At 41.7% G+C, this 20,766-nt stretch overlaps 1 protein-coding gene and 1 long non-coding RNA gene across 3 annotated transcripts; one reads left to right on the forward strand and one right to left on the reverse strand.

Annotated features, from left to right (window-relative positions):
• The first annotated feature begins 392 nt into the window (after positions 1-392).
• On the forward strand, positions 393-7,357 carry LOC120806823. Its single transcript, XR_005709745.1, has 4 exons — positions 393-729; positions 867-907; positions 5,585-5,639; positions 5,746-7,357. It is a non-coding gene; the product is annotated as an uncharacterized LOC120806823 (long non-coding RNA).
• Positions 1,580-20,542, reverse strand: ythdc1 (YTH domain containing 1). Of its 2 annotated transcripts, XM_040158283.1 has the most exons (16): positions 20,337-20,542; positions 18,783-18,884; positions 18,322-18,626; positions 17,800-18,199; positions 11,736-11,798; positions 11,418-11,512; positions 10,197-10,305; positions 9,911-10,028; positions 8,939-9,023; positions 8,681-8,835; positions 6,293-6,372; positions 5,663-5,699; positions 5,217-5,256; positions 4,994-5,059; positions 4,719-4,910; positions 1,580-2,935 (listed from the first exon to the last, which is right to left on the reverse strand). In XM_040158283.1, exons 1-16 carry the CDS (start codon positions 20,362-20,364, stop codon positions 2,747-2,749), a joined length of 2,064 nt encoding a protein of 687 aa, XP_040014217.1. In that variant the 5' UTR covers positions 20,365-20,542; the 3' UTR covers positions 1,580-2,746. The 2 variants fall into 2 exon arrangements, with proteins under 2 accessions (XP_040014217.1, XP_040014219.1); XM_040158285.1 differs by lacking the exon at positions 4,719-4,910.
• Positions 20,543-20,766: the final 224 nt, after the last annotated feature.

Raw genomic sequence — 20,766 nt, forward strand, 5'->3', positions numbered from 1 at the left:
GCCTCTGCTGGAATGTCAGAGTCATGGTTTGTCTGCGTCTCTCTTTTTCTCGGTCTCTAAGGCAATTATCAATACTAATGGCAAGGTCAATGAATGAGTCAAGGTCTGCAGGACAGTCCAGAGCCACCAGGGGATCCGTGATGGGATCAGTAAGGCCGTGATGGAAAGCCTCACACACACACACACACACACACACAGTGACTCAAATAGGACAATAATACTTTAGATGAGTGACCCAGAAGAGCAATGTTGAAAATATCATGATCACATTGCTGAATTTATTAAATTAAAGCGGTAGAAATCTACATTAAGTTTAACTGGCACGAACACCAGGAGTTTATCCACCTTGTTTTTCCCCTGTCGTTATCGGAGACCCTGCTTTAAATTGACTCCCGGTTTTTAGACTTTGACCGAAACATTGATCATCATCTGGTATATATCTGATCGATGAGTATCAGTGGACACTGCTGTGTTCGTGTTTTCAGAATCATCGCATCGAGTGTTTGCGGTCCCTTCGCAACGGAAGCCCGGTTTCCTTCCTGTCAGGTAACCCGAGGACCGCAGAGCTGTGACCCGCGGCGGCTCGAACAATACGAGGCCGTGCCGCTAGTCCGGGTCCCGCTGTTCGCCGGTCGGCTCGGGGACTTCGCCCGCGCTGCCGTCGTCCTCGACTTCAACTGACGCCGACGAGCTGACGGGGGCGCCGCACGCCGTCATCAAGCGGCCGGGGTGAGGGTGATGGTTCAGGAAACTGGACTTCCACAGTTTTAGCTTTAACATTTCGTTTTGTTTTAATTAATTAAATATCTCCTGTTTTATATGTTCGTTTTTTTAAGCGTTTACTTTTTTTTCCTTTCCTTTCACAGTAAAAGCCCCGACTTCCTACTTCTTCTTGTTTAGTGAAAAGGTGAGACAAAGAAATGCCGTTCCAGTGTTATCAGTCTGTTTGTTTTTTACACTGCAGTAATCCAGTTACTTTCAACAGTCATTTATTTACTTTGCTTTTGATTACCTTCAGCAGTGGCCTAGTTTAGTTATATTTATCCCGGGTGGGGGGGGACTTCATTAAGGTATCGCTGCCACAAACATAACACGGAAAATAAAACGCTCATTACTTAGTGAGAGATAGAAGCTTGTTTCCAGTTTCAGATTTCATCCATCATTGTCATAAGATCTCTGGTCTCTGAGAATCGCTGATCTGACATCAAATCCACGCACAACATCATCACACACGGGCGACTAAACATGAAGCATCATGGGTCACGATGAATTCAAAAAAACAAAACACCTGCACATGATCAGTCCTGTTCAGATACACCGACCAGGACCCAGCCACGCGCACGTTTAAAACGACTGCTGACATTACATTTTACTTAGAAATGGTAATGGTTATTTATCTGTTTTTCAAGACCCCCCCCCCCAAAACTGTAACTTTTATGGCACCTGGGAGAGCAAAGCCCCCCTGGCTACCCCATTGTTCAGACACTCTCTGGATGTACAAGAATATCTCTCGTCTACACAATTATTGTCGTTAACTTTATCTTCATAAAATCTGAACAAAGAAAAAAGAACTCAGTCATTTCAGATTTCAGGCTTTTATTTTGTACAAAAACAAGCACAGGCTCCGCCTCCTCCATCCACAAAAAGGAAACAAAGTTTTAAGCTTCAAATGTCCTGTTAGCACTGAGACTGAAGACAGATCAGTTGAACCTGCCGCTGATCAATACACAATAACGGCGCAGTCCGACCAAAATTCCCTTCGCGTTCCTGTCGATATGAAACGGGGCAGACTTTGGTCAGACTGCACCGGAAAACTTCAGGGAAGGTTTGGTCATCGCTGTAGCAACCAATCAGAGAGAAGGAAACATAAGAAATGTGGAATTTTATTTTAAAAAACAAAACAGAAGCAGATTTTCTTTAAATTTGCGAAAAAAAACAAAGCTGAGGCGATCACAACCTGAAAATGGAAACTAAGTTGTGTAACAAAATTAAAAAACGAAAATGCGATTCCTCTTTGTTTTTATTTTTAATGGTACAATTGCTATTAATACGCCTGAAAACAAAATAAATAAATGAACGGAAGCACAATGACTTTATATTTAACATTTAAAATCAAAAAGAAATAAAAAACAAAACAAAAATGAACTAAAAACTAAAAAAGAACAATGAGTTTAAACTAAACTTCTCTGCTTTTAAATGGAGATTTAATTTGAAGAATTTACAGGAAATGCTATCCAACCTTTCACAGTAAAGCAAGCAATGATTGGACAAGATTTAAAAAACAAAAAACAAAACAAGAGTTTTTTCATCGTGTGATGTCTCAGATTTATGTGACGACCCCTCAGGGGGCCTCGAACCTCATGTTGAACCATCTGGACTAAAATACTGAAAAACATCAAACACAGATGGTTTTTAATTTAGTTGAATTAAAGGAGTTAATTTTTTTTTCTTTTCATGTGTTTGAACTTTTGCAGCAGAAACATGTATGACAGAGCCGTGTGACAAGCATGTGCCTGTGTTGTGATGGTGTCACGGGATCGCCAAAATAAGATTTGGACCAAAATCACCAGATTTTTATTTTTACAGATTTTTTTTTTTTAATTTATTCACATAAAAACTGATGATGTCATCACGTAACTCATTTTTGTATTCATAATTCTCAAGAAAAACCGGAAACCAGCCAAAACCGCTGCTATCAAAATAACCCCCCCCCCCCCGCAGGCTGACAGGATGTGACGTTGTCAAATCACCTACGGTACCGCCCCCTCTCTTTGTCCCTCTCTCTCTCTCTGTCTCTGTCCCTGGCTCTCTCTCTCTCCCTCTCACGGCGGGGTCCGCCACGCTCCCGCTCACGCTGCCGCTCCCGCTCCCGCCGGCTGCTCACCACCGCCTGTGTCCGCCGCAGGAAGTCGTCCACACGCATGTCGTAGTCATGCTGCATGATGGGGGGAGGAAAAAAACGAGAGAAGACATCAGAACAATCACCTATCAATATGATCTGATCAGACTTTATTGATCTTCAGGGGGAACTGCAGGGTCTGTAGTAAGTTCAGTACAGTGACAGCAGAGTGGCAGTAGGCTGAAAGTAAACACAGTAGAACTGTGCAGTGTCGATCTGTTGCAGTACACCACGTGTCAAACTCAAGGCCCGCCTGCCAAATCAGGTTGGGGTTTCAGTAAGTGTTGGCCGGCCTAGTTGTAGCTCTGTCCGCACAGCGACACGCGCCTCGTGGCCGCGCCAAACGTCGGAGGCGGGCGCGCCTCCACCGAACCTGCGAGCTAGCTAACGCAGAACTGCACAAAAAAGGGGAGTTGAATGCTGAATGCAGACGATTTCAAGAGAGATGGGAGACTGAGTACGATCTCCATTTTCAAACAAAATTTTTTTTCTGAAGAACTGTATACACTAAGAGTTTATGACATCGTATGTCCCCACAAACGACAAACATTTGCAAAAGTCACTCTTGCTAGATATACCCTGGCCAGTTGAGTGGATGAGTTAGCTGTCATTTTGCAATCACAGCTCAAAAACAAAGCAAAAGTCTTTGTCTCCTACTCAGCTGCTGTGAATGAAAGTATGGATGGAACAGGCACAGCTTGGCTGGCGAATTTCATCCGGGGAGTGGATGCCCAGTTGTCCGTTACTGAGGACCTCTTGGACTTAAACCCAATGCACAGAACAAGTATAGGCCAGGACATTTTCAAACAGGAGGAGAGGTGCATAAGTGAAACGGGGCTACCGTGGGACAAACTTGTGGGGCGCCTGCCATGTATGGGGGAAGGAGGATCTGAGTGGAGAAGAGCTTAAGGATGAAAACTGGTCATGTGACTTGATTTTATGTGTGACACAACGGAGCATCTCAACACCCTGAATATGAAACTGCAGGGATGCAAAAAAAGGCCAAGTTTGACTCTGTTGGGGAAGGCGAGTTTGTACCATTTATTCCAACCACCATGCCACAGCTCCGCCTTCAGCTGCCCGTGTCCCGACCGTGTTCGGCGGCGCTTGTTTGTGTGAGCAAATGTGATGAAAGTCAACAAATCCTCTCACAGATCCTGCCTCACAGACAAACACCTTGCCTCCATTCTGAAAGTGGCTACAGCTCAGGACTTTAAGCCAAGAATTGATGAACTTGCACCAAAGAAAAGGTGTCCGGTGTCTGGTAGCTGCGAATAGGCTAAAAAGCATGCGAACATTGATGCGCCACATCTAGGTCTGTGAAATAGGCTGCAGGTGAGTTTTGTGTGGGATATGTAAACTACATGATCGAAGATCATTTAATTTGATTTTTTTTATTAAATGTCCCATCCAACCAGTAGTTGTCATATTCATGCCTGACAAAACAGGTTGTTGTGAGTTAGCTGTATATTAGCGTACTCGTAAAAATGCACTATTTCGCTTGATTAGATTCTATGAAGGCGGAGCAACTTTTTTTGTTGACTTTTTGACAGTTCTATGTGGACCAAATTGTGTGTGACAAGGCTATATGCAACATGCAACATTATAATGTATGTATGTTGGGCCCTTGATGACTCATTTCCCAGAATGGCCCTTAGTGAAATTTACTTTGACACCCCTGCAGGGGTTTGGTAGAAACACAGTAGAAACACAGCAGAAACAGAGTAGAAGCTGACCGGGCTGGAGGCAAAGGCGCGGTGTTGATTTTACAGAATGGACTGTTACCGTAGAAACACAGTAGAAACACAGTAGAACTGACCGGGCTGGAGGCAAAGGCGCGGTGTTGCGGCGCTCTCTGCTTGTCTCTGAAGCGGGGAGGTGGAGCCTCATGTGGCGGCAGGGGGGGGTGGTGGTGGTGGTGGTAAGCCTGGTGAGGGGGCGGAGGGGGGTGGCTGTGGTGGTAGTAGGGGGGGTGATGTGGGGGCGGCTGCTCCACACCGGGGTACGCCGCCTGATGACACGTACATGACATCATTAGTGTCTGTCGTCAATAACCTGATCAATCAGGAAAAAGGATCAATAACAGAGTCGTACCAGAGTCTGCCAGGGAGCAGGAGGGCCGACACTGTGGTGGTAATCCCTCATGTAGTCGTTATAGGACTGAAACAGGAAACACACAGGTAAACACAGGTGAACAAACCGGATGCTGAGGCTTACAGGCTAACAGGCTAACAACTCACGGTGACCACAGGACCGAAAACAGGTTCAACAGAATAAAATGAAGCTAAGCTACCATGCTAACATGTTTGAGACTCACCCCATTGAGAAAAACATCTCGTCTCACGCTGGAGAAACGTCTGAAAACAGAAAAAAAAGTCCAAATCAAAGTGATTCTTGTTGACGTGTTGATGTAATGGTGTTGAAAGATTTTACTTTCACGTAAATACATTCAGTTGATAGTTTAACTTTAAAAGCATTTAGTCCACAGTTATTTTTATTTTAAAAACACTTTGTTGATTGTTATTTTCTGTGGAACACTAAATAGATAAATAAAAATCCATAAAAGTTAACACAATTTCAAAAATATTTGGAAACATCTACTAGTTGTGGCAGATAAAAAAAAGGTTTTTACAGAAATGACAACACCACCATCCTACAACAGCTTTAATTTTCATGTCTTGGCAGGTTTTACTGATGAATGCTGCTGTAGCTCCGCCCTACTTCGTGTGACCCGTTTCAGGTGAGTGATGAGGTATGTCTCACCTGTCCACCGGCTGGTTACGAAGGTCCTGGATGAACCCTGAAAATAAAATAAATTCTTCTGTTAAATTTTACTTTTCAAATAGTTAATCTGTCAGCTGAGCAGCAGCTGAGTCCAAAGGAAAATTTGCAGAATCCACAGTTGACACAAAAATTTAAACAAAAAGGTAAGTGAGAAAATTATAGAGACAATTAAGACAAAAAACAAATGACCAACAGAATTAATACAGTTTAAAAACAAAGATCATCAGATGCTATTTAAGCAATGTAGCGTAATAAAACATTGAAAAACATTTCAGAAAATTAAACTTTAAAAAGTAGTAAAAACTTAAAATATACAACAAAAGCTAACTTAGTTACTAATTTTCAAAAATTTTGCCCTAAACAAAATTTTAATTCAAAGGAACTGACTTATAAATTAAACTTATTTAAAAACATTTTAAGGAACCAGTCTGTTATCACACAGTGCAGTTAGTTTCACAACTCACAGTTTCTACAAAGACGTTCAAAACATTTCACTAAAAAAACAATAAAAAACAAAAAAAACAGAAAAAAAAAAAAAAATCAGCATTTGAACATTTATCAGACAAGTTTAAAAAATAAACCGTAGACTGAGTTTTTCAAATTAACGACCTGCTCGCTGGTTGAAGTCAGGTGGACCGTCGGCTCGTGGCCGCTTCCTGCCATGGAGGTCGTACTCTTCAGGTCGACGCCTACGTAAACAAGTTGACAAGTAAGACACACACATGCACACAAATACACACTCACACCCACATTAATACACACTAAAAAAAACTCAGTCAGGGCAAATTTCAAACAGAAGAATCTGAAAAAAACAAATCTGTTCCAGAGTTTGTTTTTCCAATTCTAAATATGTGACAGATTTACACTGAACTCCAAACTAAAAATTATCTGAAGTGATGTTTGATGAAGGTTCTGACTCGTCCACCGGACGGACACTTAATGGACAAATGTGTGCTACCAACATCTGCCAGTCCTCCTGTCTACTGGTCCTCCTGCCAGTCTTGCTGTCTGCTAGTCCTCCTGCCAGTCTTGCTGTCTGCTAGTCCTCCTGCCAGTCTTGCTGTCTGCTAGTCCTCCTGCCAGTCTTGCTGTCTGCTAGTCCTCCTGCCAGTCTTGCTGTCTGCTAGTCCTCCTGCCAGTCTTACTGTCTGCTAGTCCTCCTGTTGTTTACTAGTGCTGCTGTCTGCTAGTCATGCTCTTGTCTAAAAGCACTCCTGCTGTCTCCAATCTACTAGTTTTTACTTTTCCTGTTTTCTTTGTCTGAACCAAGGCTCTGAGGGTTGAGGGAGTCGTACACTGTAATGCCCTCTGACACTAATCTGTGATTCGGTTCTATACAAATTTAGCTAACAACTGTTTGTGTTCTCACAAATGTTCCACTCAATGTGTTCTGTTGTAAACAATAGCTCACTGTTTCACTGTTCGATGGACAAAAACAGCATTTTGACAAATTTTGCTTCATACACACAATTAAAAAAAACAAACAAAGAAGAAGAAGCCTCTGAAAGGAACAACATACCGCTTCTGTTGTATATGTGGGAGGGGCTGTTTGTTTGTGTCAACAACACCTTTGATTATAAAAAGCAGTTTTTCTCCTCATCAGTCCATGTTAAAGGCTTTTTTAAAACACCCTCTTATTTTGAAAGGGTGTGGGGGGGGGTGATGATGATGATGATGATGATGATGATGGTGCAGTCCTGTCAATCAATACACAACGCCCCGCCCACTTTCATCCCAGCCCCGCCCCCGCCAGACCAGCAACAGTCCTTAAAACAGAAACGACAATTTTTTTCCTTGTGTTTCTGTCGCTCCGTCCATTCTGGTTTCTCTTTTATTTTTTTCGTTCCTCCCCTTTTCCTCTTCTCCACCACTCACACGCTTTTATATTCAGTTCATAAGAGCGACACACACACACACCAACAAATATCAATAGTTTGTCGTTAACAACCAGCTCTCAGTCCTGATTCAGTGTGTGTGTACTAGAGGAGGAGGGGGGAGAGGTGTGCGTGTGTGTGACTGTTTGCGTGTGTGTGTGTGCGTGTAATAAAAACTGTCCTTTCATGGAGGGGAAGGGGTTATCATTTTTTCAGTCCAAAAGGATTTTATTTTTTAAGTAGTCCATCTTTTCCTCCATGCATTTCTGTAATTTTACCTTATTTGAACCAGTGAAGAAGCCCCGCCCCCTCAGACACATCACACCCTCTCATTGGATATAGTCCAGAGGCCCCACCCCCTGGGCGAACAACCAGCACCACCTTCTCAAAGACCAGAAACAGTCCGGGAAGCTCAGAAAGTCCCTCACTTTCTCTCTCTCTCTCTCTGTTTAAGTTCTACCTCGCCCGCCTCTCTCTCTCCCACCCGTCAGTCCAGCCAGTGACGCTCGTCCTTTCTGCTTTTATTCTGAAAGGGTCAGCCACAGTCCAGCTAAAAGCCAAATATTTAGATTTTTTTAACTTCCGAAGTACGAAACTCCTGCAAAGAAAAAGAGCTTCAAAGGAGAAATTCAGCAACAACAAAATTTAGAAAATTCAACTTTGTATATCTCAGCTAGCAGCTAGAAAGATTTAAATAAGGAAAGTATAAAACAAAAAGTAAAAAAAGACTAAAAATTATATATTAAATTGACAAAAGAAGAAATGAATCAATAAAAATGTTGCTTAACTCAAACTAAAATTAAAAAAACAAGAATTTAGGGATTAAACTTAGACTTTGTGTCCTGAGCTGTTAACAAGCATCTCCCTGTCAAGGGTTTTAATTTCCTGCCTGACTTTTTTTAAGACTTCAACCACAGACGCAGAGCGAGGCGTCACTCCGGTGGAAAACTCCAGACTGGGAAAACCACAACAACCACCACAAAACCAGCAATGCTAGCCACGGGATCGCTAGCCACCGGCTAAAGGCAGCGGCCGTCTCCGTCATCCGGCAGCAGTTGGCGCCGTGGTCGCAGCAGGAGAAGAAGAACAGGAAGCAGGAGGAGGAGCTTGGTGATTGGCTAACCTTCCCGGTTCGCGCTGTGGTGGTCGGCCTCGAGGCCGCGGCTCCGACGGCGTCCGACGTTTGTGACGAACACGGCGAGCTACCTGGTGGACGTCCACACTCTCATCCAACGGGAACAGGGCACAGAGCTGAGCTCCTATGTCTGGTTGGATCTCCTGAAAGGGATTTAACCAGTTTGAACCAAAAATATTTGAACCGTCTCGACACACAAAAACAAAGAGTACCGGAAGAACCGGAAGAATTTAAACGGGAGCCGACCTGTCCGTCGCGTCCGATCTTGACGGGCTTGTGTTCATTCCAAGGGTTGGACAGGTGAGCTGTTTTAGTGAAAGGAAGCTCCCTCCTGTGAAAAAAATAACACAGGATAACAGTGTTAGAACAAATCTGAAGAACTGGAGCAGGTAAAGATAACGATATTATATTCAAAAAAGCATGTTTTGGTCCAAGGTGAGGGGCCAGACTAAGAGCCACTCAAAAACCCTGACGGATCAGCCGATACAGGACGGGGCAAGCTCACCCAGACCATGGAAATTCGATTCCCCCTCCTGGAATCCCCAGTCCCTAGATCCCCATTCAGACCTGCGCCCATTAGGCCCTGACAACAAACTATGTGGGCTCACTGGGGCAAGGGCGGTGGGCAAAGACAGACGCCTTGCAGAAGGACTTCCAGACAACCCCATTCTGTCTGAAGACTCAGAGGGGGTAGGGGGAGTCAGATATAGTTAGACTGGGAAAGGAAAGGTCGGACAATCGTGTGAACCCAGAATCCGCAATTGAGAGAAGGTCTGAGGTCACTGCACTGTTTCAAAAGTTCAGCAGTGTCACCGGGTGTGGATGAGACACATTGGACAGTCATGGCTGACACGTCTCTTCAGTCTCTCGTGGAGGCCGGGAACAGTACCCGTGGACTACCAGACAGGAGGAGGACAAGAACCACTGCTCCCTCATGTTGAAAGGAGCCAGCTGAGCTGGTTCGACATCTGCTCAGGGTCCTCCTAAACTCCTAGTGGAGGAGGAGACCTCCAGGCAGACCAGAGCACACCGGTGGGATCATATATCCCATCAGACCCGGGAAGACCTCAGGATCCCGCAGGTGCAGCTGGAGGAGGTGGCTGGGCTACTTTGCTAACGTGAACTGGATTTGGATACACGGCAGAAAAAGGATGGCAGGACAAATTGAGTGCCCACATATTTAAATGTTTACCCACTTGTTTTGTTGTTGCCATTTACCTGCAGAGCCAGTCGATTTTAAAGACTCCACCCAGCATTTTCGCATTCATGCCAGCAGGAAGAACCCAGTGGATCGGAGATCCACCATGATGAGACTCTGACGCCAAACGAGCAAAACCTACAGACGACGCAGACGAGACAAAGGAGGCGAATTTGAAACTTTAAAATATGTCAAGAAGCAAAAGAAAAAGGACTAACAGAGAAATGGAGAAATATTCAAGTAGAATTTGATAATATGGGGAAATAAATAAAGGAAATGATCATTAGTTTTTTTTGTTTTTTTAACCTTGGAATTTCCCGCTCTCCCTCACAGAGAAGACGAGGACGACACTCCGAGCCGAGCGGAAAGCTGCATTCAGCTTCTTCTCATTCACAGGCAGCGTTGACCACACACCCTGAATGGAATTAAAACATCATTATTATATATTTTAACATTAACAAGAGGATATCAGACCAGAGGTGTCCTTTTAAATGGACCATGCTCATTATTTCTGTGGATTTTTTTCCAGCACCGGTGCAGTTGTGCTGCCAACAGTGCGACGCCAGTGGAGGAAATTACAACTTAAAATGACTTAAGATTGGTTACAGATAGGCTAATTCACCTTCACCTTGTGTGTGTTAATTTACTGGAAGCTCCTGACACTTGAAGGGCTTTATAGGCCTAGAAGGCTGGAATAATAAATGTCAACCCAGAAAATTAATTCCACTATTTTTATTGAATGTAAATAGATATAGATAGTATAAGCTCAATGAGCAAGTCTTTCAGACTCATCTGAAAATTCAAATAGAATTTGACTAGTGTACAAGACAAAGTTTGCTCCAGTTTAGTCCTTTAGTTTGTAGGAAGGTAATAAAACCATTTTGATTTGTTTGTGCAGGAAAAATAAACTTGACATAATTAAAGGAATAATGAATCCCAGATGTTTGTTTTGCTTAGACAAACGTGCACAAACAAATGATCCACCACTGTGGAGTCATTTGGACGTTAATTGGTGCTGAGGCCTTTGTTTAGAAATGTGGTTTAATTTCTAAAAAAAACAATGGTGCGAGCACAAATTTTTATTTTTGTGCACAAACAAATCAAAATGGATTTATCCATATCCTGATCACATGGGATGCCAAGCTAATGGAGGTGCGACGTTTGCACAAGATTCGGTGTGCAGGTGTTATTTGGAAAAATTCACTTTGTTAAACTTATTTCTGGGGCTTCTGTTACACTTCTACTGCCTTAGCCAAAGAAGTTAGCTAAGTAAAAGATTTTCCGTTAGCAGAGGTGGAAGTCTGCATCTTCTCCAGACTGAATTTTCCAGCATCTCCACTTGTGGAAAGGCTGTATTGGACTGATAAACGGTAACGTCTCTGTTTGTTTGTTTCTGGGTTTGTGGTCAGGTTGCCTTTGTTTCATACCGGCCAATCCAGTGAAGTGCAGACATCGCACATAACGCATTTAGTGGAAACAGTAACGTAAACAACAGTAATAAATAAAAACATGTAAACTTTAGCATACCTTTGCTTTAGCCAGGGAGACGTTTTCATGGTTGTTGCTCTTTATGAGAAAGAATCGAGCGTCTCGCAGGATGTAGCGCAGCTTACTGGTCGGATCTGAAATAACCCAGGAAGATGATGTAATCCGATTACTTTTTCAGGAAGCCTCATTAATCTGCTTATTAGTCTCAGAGTAAACGCCATATGGAGGAGGTTGGAAAATTGCAACAAATTTGCTAATGTACTAAAATTATTTGGTTTTCTAAAGAAAACTTTAAAACCCTTTTGTAATGCCACATTAAAACATTGTTTAAAAATAAATAAGAAATGACTGTCTTACTCTCCATCCCTTTGCGAACAGCTCGGACCGACGACGACAACTTCTCCTGCTTCTTCTCCGAACCTTTCAAGATAAAAGTGACAGTACCAAACAGAAAACAGAGCAGCTGTTACTCAGTGAAACCTTTATTTTGTTATAGTTCTTCACTAAGAAAATCATATTTAATTTACTTGCAAAGTTTGTATAACCTTTATTTTAACATGGGTTTCATTTTTAAAAAATCTACACAGAATAAAATTCCATTATTCTATGTCTGTACTTCACAGCCTTTATCACATGAATACTTTAATTTCATAAATATTTATTGTATTTTACAACTGCAGAATATTCATGTCGTGAGAAAAAAAAAGATTAAAAAAATTAAACTAGAGAAGTATTTCCTCCATGAAATGCATGCTTTGTTTTTGACGATAAACTTTATTATAATATGAAAACTCATTATTCTTGAATGTATGGAGCTTGTACTGAATATTTTGTAGTTTGTCTAAAGCTGAGAGGTAAATACAGCGGATGTCTACAGAACTCTTATTCGGTCTTAAATAAAATTTGTTGTATGAATCATTTTGGAAGCAAAAGTGTTGAAAATCACTTTTTTTTTTTTTTTACAAATAGCTCAAGGAATGTGCAAGTGTATACAAATGTTATAAAAACAAACAAACCAGAAAATAGGTTACAATTATGCAAGTGAAGATATCTGAACGGTTAATGTCGCATAAACAGCTGTCGAGCTACAGGTGAGCAAAAAAGACACGAGAGCAGGAGAAAGCAGATATTCTGATCTTAGTGGTTTGTACTAGGTTTCAGTTGGCTTATCATTTCCTGCTTTACAACAAAAAAATTGCAGATGCCCTGGCATTTTTCTTCTGGACTAATCTACTACCACACCAACCAGGTGGCGAAACCACTGCTATTTAACCTGCTTACCAGAGGCTGATCCACTGCAGCAGGCCCAGTCTTTGAGCCCATACTTCGACCACTACTGGACCCATCTAAGTCATGCCTCCATTCACCTCACCATCTGGATGCTATGGTTTCCCCCTAACCCAGAATATTACAGAGTTGGAAGGGAGAATATCCATTTTGTACCAGCTCAGAGAGGAGGAAACAGATCCTTGAGTCTCTGATCACAGCTGGTCCTGCTGTCGCCATTGCAACCACTGGAAAGCTAGACTCTACCGTACCGTGTCAGGATCTCGCAGCTGCAAAGTCTGCAGACCACTGGACTCAACTGGGAGCCAGGCCCAAGGCCCTGGTTAGCTCAAGCCCCAGCCAGAAGGAGCCATGGACTGCTATCTGTAACAGTAAATGTGGTGGGAAGCCCCCCTTTCGTCCAGTAATCCGCTCTCCGGTTAAGGCCGGCTGCATGCAGTCAACTGATCGTCCTGCAATTCCCCTCTGGTCCAAACCGTCAATTAGTATGAAGTCAGTGTGCTACTCACAAACTTAGTTTTTATTGATCATTTATTGAAAATTAACTGAACTGAAATCTTTTGTGCCAATAAACAAAACATGAATTTGGAGCCAGCACAGGCGCTGTTCCATACTTGAGCTTCCCCTACTGGTCCACTATAATAGTAAATAAGAATCACACTCTGTCTTGTACGATAGATCCCGTGTTGGTCTCCAGTTTCTCATATCCCTGTTATCTGGAACTCCAGATCAAACTCCAGTGTCTGCTAAACGTAATTCATGTAATATAATTCCTGTTGTTTGTCAATCACAACCTCCTGTGCAGAAGAGCATAAGCACTAAAGCTAACATGGTATTTTCGAATGTACGGTCATTCAGTAATAAACCATTACTCATCAACAACCTTTAAGATGAATATAAAAATAGACTGTATGTTTTTGACAGAAACGTGGCTTAAAGATGACGGAGCAGCAACCCTTATTGAAGCATCATCCCTTGGTTTCAGTTTTACTAACTAGAGAGGTTTGGCAAAAAAGGAACAGCCGAAATTTTTTCTGATAAACTAGGCGGCCGAAATATTTTTATAGGGAATTTCAGCTCTTTTGAACATCAAGCCAAAATTTAGAGAGTCTTTTAGTTATCTTTATCATTACTGTCTACAGATCTCCCAAACAGTGTGCTGCATTTTCAGGTGAGTTCTTTGAGCTGTTATCAATAGGCAGTACTAACCATGATTGTATCCTGACTGTTGGGGATTTTAACCTCCAAATAGATAACTCGGCTAACTCTAAAGCAACAGAATTCCTTAGCACCCTTAATGCACTGGATGTTACTCAGCATATCCAGGCAGCATCTCAAAACCGTGGTCATATGCTGGACCTTATTATCACACATGCATTAGAAAATGATAAAACCTCAGCTGCTGATCTGATCATCTCAGACCATTTCTACATTTTCTTCTGTTTCTCAGCCAGCTCCAAATCCAACCAGAAAAAATCTGATCCAAAAAAGTTATCTCAACTCCGAAGTAGCTGGTAAATCTGTAATTCAGATTACTAAATCTCTCATTTGTCCCATCTCGACCTCAGATGAGGACCTGGTGACTGACTAACATTGAATTACAAAACTAATTAGACCTTTTAGTACCACTTAAAATCAGACTGATCTCTTCAACGCAAACCACCTTGGAAGACAGCAGGAAGGCACATTGACTGCTGAGAAAATACAAATTCAAACTGCATCGAACCATTCTACAACAACTAACTACAGTCCTAGTTGAAATTATTTAAGTGCCTGAATTTCAAGTACAGAATTTAGAATATAACCAGAAATTAATGCAAATTAACCAATTTTGTATAATTAAAAACATTTTAATAAAACGTCGGTTACTGAAGGAAAAACCAAAAAACACCAAACTTATATTATAGCGAAATTATACAAACACAAAATTTAGCCCAGACACAATTATTGGCAGCCTTCACTAATATTTGGTTGCAGCACCTTTGACCACAATGGCCGCCTCTAAATGTTTCTGGTTAGCCGTCTAGAAGCTTCTTGCACCTGTCTGCTGGTAGTTTTGGCCACTATTCCACTGATATGCGTCCAAGCTCCTTTAAGTGTGCAGGAGTCATTTTTTGGAGTGGCAGATTTCAGCTCTCTCAGGAGGTTTTCAATGGGATTCTTGGATGGCCAGTTTAAAACAGTTAGTTTTTTCCTCTTCAACCAACCATTCTTTTGTGCTGCTGGATGTTTGCTTTGGGTTGTTGTCCTGCTGAAAGACCCAAGACCTTCGCCTCCAACGTAGTTTTCTGACACTGGGTAACACACTTCGCTCTAAAATGCCTTGGTAATCTTCTGATTTCACCACTCTTTTGGTACTTTATATACCTCCAGTACCAGAGGAAGCAAAGCTGTCCCACAGCATGACAGAACCTCCACCATGTTTTACTGTAGGTAGGGTGTTCTTTTCCTTCTGGGCTTCATTTCGTCACAAAACTAAACATTAGTTTTGCCTTTTCGTGCCTTTCTTTCAATAGTGTCGTCCTCCTTGGCCTTTGCCCGTGGAACACTACTTCATCCAGGTCAGCCTGAAGCTCTTTAGATGTCTTGCATGATGTTTTTTACCACAGTCTTCATCACCTTTGCAGACTTCTTTCATTGAGTTTCTTCTTAGCACCACATCCTGGAAGCATCTTAACAGTTTTATGACTATTAAACTTCTTGATAACATTATTAACTATCGAAACAGGGATTTCGAGATCTTTGCTGATTGCCTAGTAGCCTTTGGAATTCTTCTGTTTTTTTGACGATAATATTTCTGATGCTCTCAGACAGCTCTCGTTTTCATCATTGTGAAAAAGAAACTGGAAACAATCAGCCCCTTTTTATGCAGTGAAAAGGTCATTCATTAGTTAATACAGGCCATGTGCACACTGAAAATTAAGCACAGTTGAATCTTATTTGTTTCTCATTTTGTCTGAGGAACTATTTGAAATTCATCATAAAGGTGCCAATGATTGGGTCATGTCTACATTTTATGTCTGTATTTTTTATTTCTCTATATGAAAGCATTTTTGCTGTTGTTCAGTAACTTTGGACATTTTATTAAAATATTCTGATTATACAAAATTGGTCTATTTGCTTTTATTTTTGAAGATATTTTAAAGTCTGTGTTTAAAATTAAGGGGTAAGAATAATTTCAACCAGGACTGTATACTTAACAAAGAAACCCACATTGTTCAGTGGATCTACTATTCTAAATTGATTACTGATCACAAAAAACAAAACCCATACACTCTTTTCTTCACTATCAGCCGCCTCCTTAACCCAAAGCCTGACCTCCTTAACCTCACCTCAAGATGTGAGGATTTTGCATTCTTTTTCAGAGATAAGATGAGGAACATCAGACGGAGTAATGTAGAAAAATTACTTCTGTTCCCTGGCTGTGAGACGAAGCTATGCCCTCCTCCTTAATAGGTGGAATAAGTTTTCAGCTGTCGACAAAGACCTGTTTAAGAAAGTGGTTATCAATCTTAAAAGTTCAACTTGTGATCCTGACCCCATCCCCACTTACTTTTTTAAACAAGTAATTCATTTTCTTGAGGATGATGCACTGGAAGCTGTGAATCAGTCTCTGCTCAAAGGTACTTTCCCTGCAGCTCTTAAAACAGCAACTGTTAAATCCCTTCAAAAGAACACCAATCTCAACCCTCTGGTCTTAAGTAGTTTTAGGCCCAATTCAAATTTACCTTTCATGAGCAAGATCACAGAAAAGTTAGTGTTTATACAACTCAGTGGTTATCTGAATGAAAACTACATCTCAGAGAAATTTCAGTCCGGTTACCGCTCTCCTCACAGTACTGAAACAGCATTAGTAAAAGTAGTAAATGATCTTAAAATGAATCTGGACAAAGCAATCAGTTCTTGTACTTCTAGACTTAAGTGCTGCTTTCGACACCACTGATCATACCATCTTACTGATCAAGCTCCAGACACATGTTCACATCTCAGGCACAGTTTTAAACCGGTTCAAGGCTTTTCTGACAGTCAGAAGACTATGCGGCTTCCCTGGGTGAGTCGTGTCATCTAAAATTGAGATCACCTGTGGTCTCCCCTCTGGGCCCATTTTTGGTGCCACACTATTTAATCTGTACATGGTGCCACTAGAAAATATCATTGGAGAGCGGGAAATTGATTTTCATACTTACATTGATGATACTCAGTTATTTCATTCTCATCTGATGACATAAGCCCAATTAATGAACTGCTTTGTTGTATCAACCACATTTAACACGTGGATGTAAAAAATTTGTCTAAATTAACTTAACCGAGACAAAACTGACGACCTTGACATTGATAGCAAGGAAATAATTACTCGTTTTAAGTGCTCTCTTACAACAGTCAGCTATAAACACAAAGCCCGAAGCAAAGAACCTGGGTGTTATCTTTGACTGTGACCTGCACTTTGAATTTCAGGTGAAAAATGTCACTAAAAATGCACTTTACCATCTCAGAAATACTGACCACGGAAAAATTTTCCTGTCGAAGGAAGACACCAAGGACTCCCAAAATGCATAATGACGTCGTCTTACCAAAACTAAATGTAGAGAACACATCGCTTGAGTTTTAAAGGCTTTTCATTGGCTTCATTTTACAAATCTAGTTTTTAAATCTTTTTATGGACTAGCTCCTGATTTAACTGATAAGTTGGTTAGGTATGCCCCGTCCAGATCCCTAAAATCCTATAACTCTGGTCTCTTAGATATTCCCCAGAGTAGAGCTGAGATATACAGAGCTGCTGCATTCTGTGTCATCAGCCCTTGTCTCTGGAATAACCTTCCAGAGGTCAGATCTGATTCACTAGGAAGCTTTAAACCAAACCTTAAAACCTACCACTGTAGACTCACGTTTATGAAGCTTTTATGTACTTATGTAATTTACTGACATCAAACCTATTTATTATTTTTATGAAGTTTTGTAATTTATTGTCTCACATTTTATTGTATTTGTGTATAACTTTTATTGATGCAAAGCTCTTTGAGTTGCACTTTCTGTATGAACTTTAGTTGTGTTATACCAATAAAGTTACGACTATTATAATTATTAAAAGTTTTATCATGTATAAAGAAAAAGTTTTGGTTGTTGTCATGGTTACCTGAAGCCTCTGAGGCGGAGCCTGAGTGAGCCGACTCGCCGTCGTCAGAGAAACTGACGGAGGAGGCGGAGCGTGAGTCGCCAGCCTCGCTACGAGTGTCGTAGTCGTTACCCTCGCCACCACGTCGCTCGTACTCCTCCTCTTCTTCCTCTTCCTCCTTCTCTCCTTCCTCCTCCTCTTCTTCCTCCTCCTCTTCCTCCATTCCCTCTTCTTCTTCCTCCTCCTCCTCCTCCTCGTCCTCCTCCTGATCCTCCTCTTCCTCCTCCTCTACATGTGAGGCCGTGGGGGAAGCGCTTCCTGATCCCTGCTCTGAGCCGTACTCTGCTGCTGCCTCATCCTCTGATTGGTTGTCCTCCTCATGGGGGGAAGGGCTCGCTCGCCGCTCGTCACGTCGCAATTTCTGAAGACAAACAGGAAATTAATGCGCCTGAACACTGATTGGCTCTAAACAAGGGGTGTGTACTGTACTGTAAGTAGTAGTAGTAGTAGTGGTATCAGTAGTGATAGTCGTACTATCAGTACCTGGCTCAGACCCTTCAGGCCTCTCTGGGAGTCTCGGCGTCGTGCATCCTCTCCTCCACGGCTTCTGGTTGCCTCTCGGGCCCCGCGCCGTCCCTTTCGCTCCTCGTAGTATTCGTTCCGGTAGCCGCCAGCAGCGGTGTGTCGGCCACGGGGGCTGGACGTTGTCATCTTGGAGGAGGAGGAGGAGAGTGGCGGGCCAGGGGCTCTCTTATTAGTGGAGGACGACCTGGAGGGGACATGGCCTGATGACGGGCGGAGCCTCTTCAGATCATGGCTGTCAGTGCGCTCACTCTTTCTCTTTGTTCCTAACAGACACAAAGGAGGGTTTAGATGTAATACATGATTAGAGCAGACTTTATTATTATTATTATCCACTGGTTTCAGATGCTGTAGTATCAATAGTATTATCAGCAGTATTATCAGTAGAGTGTGAGAGGTAGTATCAGTGGTATCAACAGTACCCTTCTTGTCGCTGACGTCTCGTTCGGTCTCAGGGTTGTACAGCTCATCATCCTGATCTGGAGCCTCAGTCAGAATATCTTCCAGAACGTTCAATTCTCCATCTGAAACAACAATTTAAAGTGAACGATTCACACGGAGGCTGTACCTGAATCAGGGATGTTCAGAGTCAAAGAACGAAAAAAGTTAGAATTCAGTATTTTAATTTGTTCTGTGCTTATGATGTCTTTTTTCTTATCTATAGACATTTTTGGTTTTTTATAAAAGACTTTATTTCATTACTCAGGTTTTTTCTTCAATAGTTGAACCTTGACTGAACCAAGTTCAAAACTAGTCTGATTAACTTCATTGATGTTCCGTGTCGGAGTAGAGAACGTACAAAACATCATTAGAAGAGACTTAACCAGAGGTTAGGTTGCAACTAATGATTATTTTCATTATTGGTTCATCTGCCAGATACTTTTTCGATGAATGATTTTGTCTGTAAATGGTAAAAAATACCTATTCTAATTTCCCACAGGCCAGTGTGACGTCTCCAAAGTCTTATTTTGCCTGACCCATGATTCAAAACCCAAAGATATTCTGTTTACTTTCACGGGAACAGGTAATATTTGACATTGATTTAAAAAAAATGACAATCAATCATTCAATTACCAAAATAGTTGCTGATTAACTTTCTTTGGTCGACTAATTGATTAATCAACTCTAATCATAGTATTTTAATTTTTTTGAGGATATACCAGATTGTACACATCTTCACCCAGGAAATAAAAAGCAGTTTATAAAAAGGAAGAGTGAACTGGATTTACACAGCAGCAGATGATTTGTGGATTTCTTTTCTTGTTTAATCTAAAACGGTGTTTTTTAAAAACTTATAATGTTCATTATTGATTAATCTGTTATGACCTCTTATAGACTTGATGAATTTATAAATGACCTTTGATTAAAACTAATATCTGTTGTGTCCCATCTCGGAACCGGATCCTTAAAATTTACAATCACACTACTAACGATATTCCCAGGACACATATTTATGTGATCTCATTTTAACTTATGAAACAGGTTTTAGTAGAGATCAGATCTACAACAAACCGCTGTGACGAATTCTCTATTTCCTCTTTTCTCCATTATGAAGTATTCGTTAACCAATCACAACCCGAATTTATCGGAACACAGCATGGATCAGAAAAACACTGGGTCTGGTTAAATTTGCTGAGACGTGTTTTTAAAACTGATTGAAGCAGCAGGATCAGCAGATTTCTGATAGCTGTCTGGTGTAGTGGTTCCACACAGTGGGGTGGCGTTAGCCGCAACGGCTAATAAACGCCATAATGAATGAGAGAAAGGACACGTATGAGGTGCCGGTCAATAAACAACACGTTAACTACACCAGGTCACTAACTACCGTAATCAGCCATAACTTATCAATACATTTATCGATCACTGATCCGCAGCTGAACGAACCCAAATATCAACAGAACAAAGACAGCATACATGCTAATGCAAGTTTGCATGGAGCTAACTGCGGCTAACTATGTAACCTGCTCGCCCCTCACCTTTGTCCTCGCGCCGGTCGGCCGCCATAACCGCCGCTGTGACGTGCTCTTGTCTCGTGCTCAGGTTACTCTGCAGGTAAACGGCTTTTAGTTTAATTTAAAGACGAAATGAGAAGAAGAAAAACAGACTAATAGAAGCTGGAAGAGCAAATGGCGGACAGAGTGTTGTTCAAGCTTCCTTCCTCTTCGGGTCAGAAACAGCGTCACTACCGCCACCTGCCGGGCCGGAGCATTTGACACCTTCTTTAAATTTTTATTGAACAAATAACAGCAACAACAATGAACAGCGAGAGGTCAATACATCACTATGACATCACAACGACCAATAATATTACAAAGAAAACTCAACTCAATAGATTCAGTTTTTACACGTTTTATTGTTTAACTACGTTTGCATTTACTGCTCCAGTCCGTTTCAGGTAATAAGACG

The sequence above is a fragment of the Xiphias gladius genome, chromosome 20 (genome assembly GCF_016859285.1).
Source record: "Xiphias gladius isolate SHS-SW01 ecotype Sanya breed wild chromosome 20, ASM1685928v1, whole genome shotgun sequence".
In the NCBI taxonomy this organism is placed as follows: domain Eukaryota; kingdom Metazoa; phylum Chordata; class Actinopteri; order Istiophoriformes; family Xiphiidae; genus Xiphias; species Xiphias gladius.

Bases quoted from the DNA above. Each gene is read 5' to 3' on its own strand.
- ythdc1 (XM_040158283.1), bottom strand. From the start codon at position 20,364: ATGGCGGCCGACCGGCGCGAGGACAAAG. The intron at 18,885-20,336 runs GTGAGGGGCGAG...TTGTTGTTTCAG, and splicing joins CGACCGGCGCGAGGACAAAG to ATGGAGAATTGAACGTTCTG. The intron at 2,936-4,718 runs GTCAGTTCTACT...CCCATCATGCAG, and splicing joins GCGCCTTTGCCTCCAGCCCG to CATGACTACGACATGCGTGT.